We start from the raw sequence: 11,903 nt of genomic DNA, 5'->3' as shown, positions 1-11,903 counted from the left end.
TAAATAAATAAATAAATTTATTTTTAAAAAGAGACTCAATCTTGCTTTAGGCCATCCTGTTTCAGTAAGAAAAAAAAACAGGAAGAGCCCCTTTCCTCCCCAACACACTCCATCCTGCAGGTCTCAGAAGCACTCCCACCCCAAGCACAGCTTGGTTTCTATCAAGTTGAGTGTGTGTAATTGTGTGTGCGTGTGCGCGCATACATACATGTTGGAGTGGGACCTTGAAGACCCCATCACTTCTCTGAACCGGAATTCGCGTCACCATCACTGGGCAAACACAACAAACTCTGGAGATACTCATGTTACTGGATGGGCACCCTGGGGTAGATCTCCAAACCCAGATGCGGGCACCCAGATGTGCATTCGTCCTGGACACCAACTTTGTGCCAGGTGTGGGGTTACATACGGGGAAGGGAATATGAGGCCCTCTCCTTGCCTTCAGGGCATCCAGGGCAATCCTGTCTTCACCTTGGCTGCATATCCACAGCACAAAGAGAAAAATAGATGCGAGGCTATACTTCAGACCTCCCTAATTAACATCTCTTAAAGTGGAGCTGGGATGCTTGCCTTTTTTAAAACCTCTACAGGTGAACTGATTCACAGTTCTATCCAACAGAACCTTCCAAGAGGATGGAATGTTCTGCATCTGCATCGTCCAGTCAGTAGCCACTAGCCACGTGTGGTTACTGAGCACTTGAAATACGGCAAGTGACTAGAGTTGAATTTTTTATTTTGCTTAATTTTAATTAAACAGCCACACATGGCTAGTGGCCAACATATCAGACTGCAAAACTCCTGATGATCCCAAATCACTTCAATTTGGCTTTAAAATACTTCTCACAACATTGTGTGTGTGTGTGGCGGGGGTGGGGGGTGTTGCCACGCCGTGCGGCTTGCAGGATCTTAGTTCCCTGACAAGGGATTGAACCCCGGCCCGGGCAGTGAAAGCACCTGAGTCCTAACCACTGGTCAGCCAGGGAATTCCCTTACAATATTGTTTGGTAGCAGCTGACATCACCATGCCCTTTGGCCCAGGAGAAAACAATGAGCTTCCCCTCCCTAAGGACACTCTCACATGTACTGAAGAAACTGTTCTAAAATGGATTGGGGGGTAGGGGCCAGTCTGGTATTTTAAGGCCTATTAGCCAGCTAAGCCACCACACCAGCCTCCATGCCCAGACTGGAGGAAAGGCATGGAGTACCCATTCGTTAGAGGTTGACATTGGTCAGGGAAGAAAAAGCGGTGACATGATTTTAGGTGCCTGTTATGGACTGATTTGTGACTCCCCCAAACTCCTACTGAAGCCAAGTTAAACGAGGTCATAAGGGTGGGTGGCACCTTAATGCAATATGACTGGTGTCCTTCTAAGAAGAGAGATATCAGGCAGGTGCACACAGAGAAAAGGCCATGAAGGGCACAGCGAGAAGGCAGCCACCTGCACACCCAGGAGAGAGGCCTCAGGGGAAATCAAACCTGCTGACATCTACATCTTGGACTTCTAGCCTCCAGCACTGTGAGAAAATAAATTGTTCAAGCCCCCCAGTCTGTGGCATTTTGTTATGGAAGCCCTAGCAGACTAACATGGTGCCCTTGGGAAAAAGCAGGCCCAGGACCCTATTCAGCCTCTCCCTGAAAAGATGCACCCCAAGAATTGAGGGCAACAACCCTCTAGAAGCCAGATCCAGCAGTGACTCTGACACACCTAAGCCTTCAAGTCATCATCTTGGTCACTACTATTCAAGAGCCTCTACGCACTGCCCAACCCTACCTCCACGACCTCGTGATTCTCACCCCAATGCTAGGCTTTCACCCCAACCAACTCTATCCCCCTGAGACATCTTCCCTACACACTAATCCCCTCCCTTCCCATTCCTGACCCCACTGCACCTACACTGCCTCCTGTATGGCTTGCCCCTTCATCCCCCATCTGTTGGGTGTTTTAAGTGCATGTTCTGTGCATCTCACTTCCTTCACTGGACTGCAAATTCTCAAAGATTAGTCTAGCATTCAAGACCTTTCACAAGCTGGCCCCAACTTAGCTCTCCACCTTGTTCTCCCAACTGGGCCAAGTCAACATTAATCTACTCGCCAGCCCTTGAACAATGCTCTTCACTAAGCTCTCCAAAACTTTCCCAGTCTCTAAAGCCATCTGAAATGCCACCTCCTCCAGAAAGCTCTCCCTGACTACCTTGGCTAAATACATAAGAGAACAATGGCTCTTATCTCTGTGCAATTATTCCAGTGCCCAGTTCTAGTGCTCTAACTGGGGCAATAACTACTTAGAAAGAGAGGAAAGGAGTCTAAGGAACATGGGGGTGCAAAGCTGTAATGTAATTCTGATGCCAACCACCCGGAGTTAGCACAGACCCCTCAGGTTTAAGGGCAGAGCCCCCAACAAGACTGCCCTCACTGTAGATGCCAACTTCAAGTTTGGAGGTCCCCAGGCCACCTGCACTGCTGCCTAACTGGCTACAAATTCAAGGGTTCCCACACCCTCCTCAGGCTCGATAACTTGCTAGAATGACACAGAACTTAGGAAAGCACTCCACTTACAATTACAGTTTTATTATAAAGGATACAAATCAGGACCAGCCAAATGAAGAGACACATAATGCAAGATCTGGCAGGCTCCCAGTTTCCACGTCCTTTCTCCCAGAGTCAGGACACATCACCCTCCCGACACATCCATGTGTTCACCAACCAGGAAGCTCACTGAAGCTTCCATGTCCAGAGTCTTTATTAGGGTTTCATTATGCAGGCATAAGTGATTGAAATCATTGACCATGCGGCTGAGCTCAGCCTCAGTCCTGCCTCCTCTCTCTGGAGGGCAGGCTGATATCACCTGGCTTGAAGCCCCAGCCCTCTAATCACACTGTTGGTCTTTCGGGAATGGTCAGCCCTCCTGAGTCAAATTTCAGCATAACCTCAAGTGTGGTCTGAGGGTCCCACCATGGATGACAAACTCCCAGCACTTGGGAAATTCTGAGGATCTAGAGGCTCCCTCCCAAGAACCAAGAATGGAGGCCACTCAAATTACTTATTATACAATGGGGGGGACACGTATTAAAAATCTGATTTATTGGGCTTCCCTGGTGGCACAGTGGTTGAGAGTCCGCCTGCCGATGCAGGGGACACGGGTTCGTGCCCCAGTCCGGGAAGATCCCACATGCCGCGGAGCGGCTGGGCCCGTGAGCCACGGCCGCTGAGCCCGCGCGTCCGGAGCCTGTGCTCCGCAACGGGAGAGGACACAACAGTGAGAGGCCCACGTACCGCAAAAATAAATAAATAAATAATCTTATTTGAGAGCTGGAGATGACCTGTCCTAGGAGCTAGAGTCCAACCATGTGTTCCTTATTAAGCTGGTCTCTGCCCCCAACTGAATTCACTCTCCCAGCCCTTACTAAAGGGGCAGCCATTCAGCAGACGTAAGAAATGAGTCAGCTGGAGATACCAGGCTCCCATCCACCCATCACAGTGCCCCAAGTAGCAGACAAACCACTGGACAGGGCCCTAACAGAGACCCTACAGCTTTGGCAAGGCAATTAGAGACTGTTCATACCACCCCCCGGTACCCAAGAGAACCCTTTGCAAACAGGAAGAGGTAAGAGATGGGAAAACATAAACCACCACCTTCTACACCTGACACGCAGGAGGGAAAAAGAGCCAACACAAAAGTGTTTAGGAGCTTTTAATGCTTAGACGGAAAAATCACAGGCTGGGTTTGTCATAACTCATTAGTCCATCTCTGGTGGGGCAAGAATCTGCCCATCACTCAGGCTACAGGTGGAGGCCCAGCCCCTACCTCCACCCGGGTCTTTGTGTCAGAGGGGCTTCCTGTGTAGTGCAGTGCAGTGCCTCCCCAACCTGGGGGCAAGAAAGCTAGAAAAGGTGTAAGGAGCACCCACGTGCCAGGCATTACACAAGGCACTTTTAAGGGTTACCTCAGTTAATCCCCACACCAGCCCCATGAGGCAGGGACCCCATTTTATAGATGAGGATCCCGAGGCTTGGAGAGGTCAAGCAACTTGTCCAAAGTCATAAAGTTCACAAGTCTCAAAGCTGGGATGGAAATCCAGGTCTTCTGGCCGTTCCCACGCTGCCACACTGAACTGTCTCTCTCTGACGCAGCCTCAGTCTCCCATCAGAAGCTCACTCTCAGCAGCCATGACCCACGCTTTGTCCTGGTCCCTGTGAGGCAAGGGGTGAGCTGAAGGAAGCCGTTCTAGGACGGGTGGGGATCCTGGCAGAAGCTTTTCTCTAAAACGGCAAATATGACCTCGGAAGTCACTGTTCAGGTCACTCTCCGCCGAAGAGAGGCTCCAGGGAAACACTGAGGTGGAGCAGTTTGCAGGTGCTGGCTCTCTGTGGAGCTGGGTACCACAGACCAAAGAAGCAACGCTCAAAGGAAGGTGAGGCGGGCAGGAATCGGGAGGGCAAGCAGGAGTAGTGTCCAAACTGCCGCGGCAGGTCCCAGCAACCAGGGAGCCGAGGGGGACCTTTTCGCTCCAGTCCAGGAGGCGCGCGGCCATCTGCTTGCCCCGAAGGACCCAGGGGACCTTGAACACATCCTGTGCAGGCCGCAGGGGCACTCACTTCGTTAACAGCGGCAGCAGCCCCAGCTCGTTCAGTCTCTCCTTGGCCACCACCTCCCAGCCCTTGTTGGCCTGCGGGTTGCGAGGGGACGGGTGCAGGAGCCCCTCCACCTGGACCTCGGGCATCAGGCTGGCCAGAGCTCGCCGCGCCCGCTGCTCGGCCAGGCGGCCCACGCCCACCACCAGCCTCACCCCCAGCAGCTGCACCTGCCGGCACAGGGCCGCATCACAGACCCCAAGGAGCTGTTCTCGCTGCTTGGCCGGCAGCTCGGCGGGGGTGAGGTTGCGGCCGCTGGGAGCCAGGAGGAGCAGAGGACACAGGTTGTGGACGAAACAGTGACGAAAGAAGACCTCGGGCTGTCCACAGAGGTTCCGGAAAAAGCCCCAGAACCGGGCACCACTCACCTCGGACTGAGGGCACTCCAGTCCCAGCACTGGTCGCTTGGGGTGCTCTTGGGGAGGGGTCTGCACAGGCCCCCCAATGCCCAACCAGTCCCGGACTACACTCACTTCCCCAAAGGGCACCTGTGGGGAAGGAGAGACACACCAGGGCTTCAGACTGGAGAACTGACGCCTGGGCTCTGAACCAACCAGCCCCTCTCCACCCTCCAAGAGGATCTAGCTGCACCCCACTCACCCCCCACTCCAACCACCTTCACCCAAGGGCCTGAGACAAGGATTCCTGGCCCTTGGTTTGAGCCTGTCCCTCTTTCTCCAATTGTTCGTGTGGCTTGCGGTCCAGGAGGATCTATTTGTTTGCCTCTACCCCACGAGCCTTTGGGACCAGGTACAGGAAGCACATGGGGGATATGTGGTCCCACACAGGGCGTGATGGGTAGCAGGGGGGACAGACAGATGGCCCGAGACAGAAAGGCGGCCAGAGCTAGAGGAGGCACAAGGACAGGGCTGACCACTGCTCTCTGGGTGCCCTCTCAGCCCAAGCCTCAAGCTGTCGTTTCCATCGATCATCATGGATCACCTTTCAGCCCCCAGTTGGGATCAATAAAAGCGATTGAGCCTCCTGCCCTGAAGCCTCTTCCCCTCCCCCACCTGCCGAGCACCCGCACGGAGGGGCAGTCACTCATCTGGAGGTCTGCAAGGGAAGCAGGCAGGCCCTGGAGTCTGCTCTGTTCCGAAGCTCTCCTCAAGATGAGAAGCAGAACCCGGGTTGCCGGAAAGTCCTGCATCTCTTTCCTACCCACCCCGGTCAACCCGTCTCCCCACGGACCCCATAAGTCCTGGTCCCTCTCCTGAACTCAAGCACGCTCTAGGGAGAGGGGAGATCCGGCAGGGTAAGGAAAGGATGGGGCTGGCGGAAGGAAGGGCTCTCAGAGGCAATTAGTGGACAGCTCACAGGGGAAGCGGAACTACCATTAATGTGCTTGGTTAACTAGGGGCAGCGAGGCCGGGAGAGTGTCTGAGACCACAGGAGCCAGTGTGTGGGGCGGGGGGGCCCACACACGTCCACAGCCGCGCACAGGCTCCCCACAGCCCGCGCAGCCAAGCATCCACCCTGAAGCCTCCCCCTCCACCCAACAGAGGAAGCCGACCTCTTTACCCCAGTCTGGGCCATGCCAAAGGGTCCTGGGTTCATGCCCAAGAAGAGCACTTGCTTGGGCCCCTGGCAGTAGCGGGTCACGTAGCTGCGATGCGGCTCCCACGCATACTCCACAGGATTGTAGATGACGCCCACGGGCTCAGAAAACTGCAGCTGCTTCAGCTCAGCATTAAGCCGGAGCTCCTCCTCCAAGAAGCCCTCAGCCGAGCTTCGAGGGGAGGGCTGGGGCTCCACCAGAGCACCTCCCTCACGGAGGGGCCCTGGCGGGAAAGCCTGGGGCACAGCCATGACACTGTCACCTGGAAAAGAGATGGACAGAGGCCCCAACAGCCCCAGTCATAGCGTGGGAGGGATCCAGGCTGGCCAGGACCCCTACTACCACTTCCTGGGCTCAGAAGAGACTGTCGGGCTTCCCTGGTGGCGCAGTGGTTGAGAGTCCGCCTGCCGATGCAGGGGACACGGGTTCGTGCCCCAGTATGGGAAGATCCCACGTGCCGCGGAGCGGCTGGGCCCGTGAGCCATGGCCGCTGAGCCTGCGCGTCTGGAGCCTGTGCTCCACAATGGGAGAGGCCACAGCAGTGAGAGGCCCGCGTACGGAAAAAAAAAAAAAAAAAAAAAGTAAAAAAAGAAGAGACTGTCAGTCACCCCCAGCCTCCAGGCAAGCTCTCGCTCATCTCAGCTCCTGGTAATGAAGGGCCCTTCCTCTTCTGGATTCAAGTATCCTCCTTATATATTACCTGGTGAGCACAACCCATAACCACCAACCATCCCCCACTCCAAACCTCCTTTCCATCAGGCACAGGTTTTGAGTCACTGGTTCCTAGGCCACGCCTAGGTTTTCAATAAATATTTACATGGCAAACTTGCAGCACCTAAAACAAGCCCAGCCAGGAGGGACTGTGTCCTGGAAACCAATGTGCTAAAGGGTGGGATGCAGGTGCACAGCCACAGCCCAGAGACTAATTACAGAGCGGATTACAGTAGCTTCCAGGTGGTGAGCAACTGCTCCGTGCCAGGTACCCCTCACTGATGTGCACGACAACCCCACGAGGTGGGTATTACTGTTCCCACGTTACAGGGGAGAGAACTGAGGCTTAGCAAGATCAAGCAACGTGCCCAGGGTCACGCACTTGGCAAATAACGAAGCTGGGATTTGAACCCAAACCATCTGACTCAAGGCTGTGCGCATCACCACCCACACCCATCTCGCTTTAGACGGTTCCATCGGCCACCCTAATTCTACAACCCCGCAACCACAGCCCAGCTTCTTGCCCACGTTCAAGAATCCTCAGTGGTGAGTGAGACGATTACCAGACTCACACTAGACTCCTACAAGCTAGGTAACCCTGGCCAGAGCCTCAGGTCTCCTCACCCAAATACTAAGAAAAACAATATCCACCTAACAATATTGATATAAGAAATGGAATGAGATATTGTGTGTAAAGGGCGGCCCGGGGGAGGTAAAGGGGGAAGGGAAGAGGATGAGGAAGAGGGAAGGGGGGAAGCAGGAAGAGGGAGCACCCCAGCGAGCTCTGTAACCCACAGAGGCCATTCCTTCCAATCTTCCTTCTAATCACTCCCATGCAAACCCAGTGGTCCAAACTGACCTTTCCATTCACACTTTCAAAACGCCCTTCCTACCTCAGCTCCCCAAACCTTGCACATGCTATTTCTACAAACCCAATTTTTCACAGACTCCTTGACTGAAGCAGGACTGTGAGTCCCTTACCCCTCCACACATCCAAATCATACGTCCCCTTCCAGATGCAGCTCCAACTATCCCTTTGGTAAAGCCGTCCCTCTTCAGGATGCTGCACCATTTGCTGTACCTTCCCAGCCTCGCCCAACCCAAGTACGGCTGGCGTGAGGCCTGGGAATCTGTATTTTAAACAGGCTTCTTCAAGTGATGCTGATTGTTGGTGACGGCTGAGAACCACTGCACGTCACCATGGTTAGCTGCTTCTTCATGAATTCACACCTGGCCTCTCAGACTAGACTTCAGGCAGATCAGAGAGGAGACCCTGTTTAATTTTCCTCCATAGCTCCAAGGTCCTAGCTTTTATTAGGCAGTCAACAAACACCTGCTCAGCTGTATCCATACCATCTTTTTTCAATCCTGTTTAAAACTACCTTCTGGGAGTTCCTGGTGGCCTAGTGGTTAGGATTCCGGGCTTTCATTGCCATGGACCAGGTTCAATCCCTGATTGGGGAACTGAGATCCTGCAAGCTGTGCAACACGGCCAAAATAAATTTAAAAATAAATAAAACTACCTTCTACCCAGGAGCCTTTCCTGATGGACTCCTCTCCACTTCTACATCCTGAGTCCACTCAAGGCTCAGCTGCCTGCTTTGCCCTCTGCTTGCTTCTGAGGGCTTGCCAGGCTCTGGCATGTTTCCATCACATCTGGGCCTCCCACAGGGCAGGGACCATGGTTCTTCTCCCTCTCAACCCCTTGCCCAGGTCAAGAGTAACCTCTTCCCCGAGATGGGACCTCAAGGTTGACACAACAGCTTGATCCATCAACCTGTTCTCTGACCCTAGCCTAGAGAAAGTGGGAGAGAGAGAGAGAAAAAATCTTAAATCAACTATACCCCAATATAAAATAAAAATTTAAAAAAAAATCAGGGCCAAACTTAGGAAATCCTTCCCTAGACTGATCTCAGAAGTCTTTAACTGATCTGTCTGGGTGGCTACCCACGGCCAACTGAACTCAAACAAAAGCTGAGAAGGGAGCTGCGGAGAACTCAATAGTCTCAGGGGCCCTTGATTTGCATCTCCCCACACAGTGCCAACATTAGTAGGTTGGCTGCTCCAAGTCTGGAACCTCTCTCAGGCCTTAAGTTGAGCCTACCTTTGATCTTTAGGGACCCATGCTGAAGACAGCAAGGCTGGGGGTACACAAAACAGTGACAAGGTCTTATTTTCAGTGTTCCAGAATTTCAAAGCCTGACCGGATGGCAAGAGCTGCAGGCTATGTGTCAACTGACTCAAATTCTAGTCCTGGTTTTATCTCTAGGGTTCTCTTAAGTCATTTACCTCTCTTCTCTATGAAATAATTCCATCCAACCTACCACCAGCTGTTAACTCATTTATACTTTTCAATATTTATGAGTCTCTTACATGAGAGGCACTGTGGTAGTCTCCTGGTGGGGAAGAAGTCCAAAATGAATAAAATGTAAGCCAGGTTCATAAATGACTGTGACAAGACAGATAAACAATTGTTATACACTGTGATTCCAGCTTTAATGTCCTGAACAAAACACCATGAAAGCCCACCAAAGGAGAAACTTGGATGTCCTATCGAAAGTCACCCAGGGCCACAGACTTAAGAAAGGCAGATACTTTCTAAATGACAGTGCCATATTACATTAAGTGCGAAGGAAATGGAGGGTGACCCACCGATAAGTCTGGCCACCCAGGCTCTCTGACACTAAACACAGCAAGTGCAGAAGGAATCCAAGACACTATCCACTCCCCTGTCCCTTGGGGGCACTCCAGGAATCCACAGGGACAATCAACAAATCCTTAAACCAATAATGATAACAATAATAATAATGGAGCATGGACCCCGAAACAACATTTCAGCTCTCCTCCTAGTTCCGAGGGGGCTGACGGCTAAGCTCCACAAGAAAGCTCGACCTCCGCCCGCGGGCTCCGCCCGACGGGAAAGCCTCGTCTCCGCAGGCCTTCCGGGCGGCTCCATGGGCTCGGCTCTCCCTGCGCCGGGCGAGCCCCTGACGGAGCGAGGGGCCCCGAAACACAGACACCCCGACTCCCCGCCTGCCACCCACGGGGAGCCCGTGGAGCTCCCAGCCCGCCCCCAAAGCCCCAAGTTCCCAGACTCCCACTTCCCTACCTGGTCCAGCGCCCCATCCGGTTTCCGGTTCCTTTCCCCCGCCCCTGGGCGCGGAGGGCTGTGGGAATTGTAGTCTACTTTGTTTAGGGAAGGCGATTGGCGTAGCTACGGCCACTTCCGCCGGAAATACTAAAATTCCCGGAAGGTGTGCTAAATTAGCCCTAAGTGACGCTGGGGATTGTAGTTTATTCTTTACAGCGGGGCTAAATTCTGCAGACTTGAGAAGTGAGAAGCCAAGCTCTGTAAGGATCTTGGAGATCCTTTCTAGCCGTAAAGGGCATCACCTTTCCAAAAGTTCATCCACAACACTTTTCCCAAAGGAATTGTCAATCAAGGAGCTTCAACTATCCGCAGTCTCTCAACTCACCTGAGGGTATTAACAACGGCTACAGACCATTTCTAGCCCTCCTTCTGCCCCAGGTATAAGAGACCTCTCCTTTGCAGCTCTCCAAGGACTGTATATAGAACATCCACGGAGGCACTTCTGGCATCTCTAACAACTCCTTAGTAATGACTTTGAGACTCTTGCATCCCCCATTACTGTCCAAACCCCTGTCTCCATGGCTTTACCATTTCAGTTCTCTCCCTACTCTGCTCTGCTGTCTACCCAGCTCTATGACCTCCCATCCTTCCCAATCCTCCCCCTCGAATACTCTGTCCAGCACACCTTCCTAGACCAATATCATGGCCTCATCTAACAGTTCATTCCCTCCCACCTCCCCAACCCAATACTAATATCCAAAGCTGTCCCACTCCTAGCTTTGTTCTTGTCCTGTCTCTGGATCTGTTTCTGTGTCTTGACTATAATATTTTCATTAGACTGTAAACACCATAAGGCCTGTTATCTTGTAGATTCCTCCCATCCCCCTGCCCTGAATACTCCAGCACAGCCATGACTGAGACCAGGGAAAGCAGTCTCCCTGCAGGTGGAGACCAATGAATCCCAGAACAGGAAGAGGTGAGAGAACAAGGATGCTACCCCCTTCCCTAGCCTCCCCTGCTCTCCTACCAGCAGACAAAAACTTAAAGGATGCAGGAGGAGCTTCAGGGAACTGTGAGCAGTGAGCCTCTGAACCACAGGTGAGAAACCACCCCTACCCTGGCAAGACTTCGGAAACTGAATTAATCATCCACCTCAACAAATTCCATTATTTCCTGAGCTCTCATTTGTGCTAGATTCTCTCCCTCTCTGTGTCTTTGACTCTCTCTGCCTATGTAAATGTATCTCTATCGCTAGTCTCTCGTATAGCTGTGTATCTGTGTGTCTCTCTCTCCCTCTGTGTACATCTACCTCCCTATCTCTGCTTTTTTCTCTGGAATGAGTGAAATAAGAATATCCTGGGGACTTCCCTCGTGGCGCAGAGGTTAAGAATCTGCCTGCCAATGCAGGGGACACAGGTTCGATCCCTGGTCTGGGAAGATCCCACATGCCACGGAGGAGCCAAGCCCATGCGCCACAACAACTGAAGCCTGCGCTCTGGAGCCTGCACGCCGCAACTCCTGAGCCCGTGTGCTGCAACTACTGAAGCCCGCGCGCCTAGAGCCCGTGCTCTGCAACAAGAGAAGTCACCGCAATGAGAAGCCCGTGCACTGCAACGAAGAGTAGCCCCCCGCTCGCTCGCGCAACTAGAGAAAGCACGCGCGCAGCAATGAAGACCCAACGCAGAAAAAAAATAAAAGAATATCCTGAACTAGCCAGGTCCCTGCTCAGGCTCCTCTATCTCCATAGATCTATGCATTTGTGTGTTTCTAAACAAAAATTAGGAGGGAAGGGGAACCACACCGGTGGTGTTATCTCATTGCTTAGGAATTCTAGGAGGGAATTCCCTAGTGGTCCAATGGTTAGGACTTGGCGCTTTCACTGCTGTGGTCCCAGGTTCAATCCCTGGTCA

At 52.7% G+C, this 11,903-nt stretch overlaps 1 protein-coding gene across 7 annotated transcripts; it reads right to left on the bottom strand.

The window, feature by feature from the left end:
• Nucleotides 1–3,679: 3,679 nt before the first annotated feature.
• Nucleotides 3,680–10,043, bottom strand: SMUG1 (single-strand-selective monofunctional uracil-DNA glycosylase 1). 7 transcript variants are annotated; one of them, XM_073788558.1, is made up of 4 exons: nucleotides 10,012–10,043; nucleotides 9,276–9,351; nucleotides 6,155–8,697; nucleotides 3,680–5,121 (listed from the first exon to the last, which is right to left on the bottom strand). In XM_073788558.1, exons 3-4 carry the CDS (start codon nucleotides 6,440–6,442, stop codon nucleotides 4,594–4,596), a joined length of 816 nt encoding a protein of 271 aa, XP_073644659.1. In that variant the 5' UTR covers nucleotides 6,443–8,697; nucleotides 9,276–9,351; nucleotides 10,012–10,043; the 3' UTR covers nucleotides 3,680–4,593. The 7 variants fall into 7 exon arrangements, with proteins under 7 accessions (XP_073644659.1, XP_033722445.1, XP_073644660.1 ...); XM_033866554.2 differs by lacking the exon at nucleotides 10,012–10,043 and adding an exon at nucleotides 9,555–10,005 and having other exon boundaries at nucleotides 6,155–6,453; XM_073788559.1 differs by lacking the exon at nucleotides 9,276–9,351 and having other exon boundaries at nucleotides 10,012–10,029.
• Nucleotides 10,044–11,903: the final 1,860 nt, after the last annotated feature.

Source organism: Tursiops truncatus, chromosome 11, assembly GCF_011762595.2.
Source record: "Tursiops truncatus isolate mTurTru1 chromosome 11, mTurTru1.mat.Y, whole genome shotgun sequence".
Lineage (NCBI taxonomy): Eukaryota > Metazoa > Chordata > Mammalia > Artiodactyla > Delphinidae > Tursiops > Tursiops truncatus.
The sequence above is the reverse complement of the archived record's forward strand: the minus strand, read 5'-3'. Positions and strand labels throughout refer to the sequence as shown.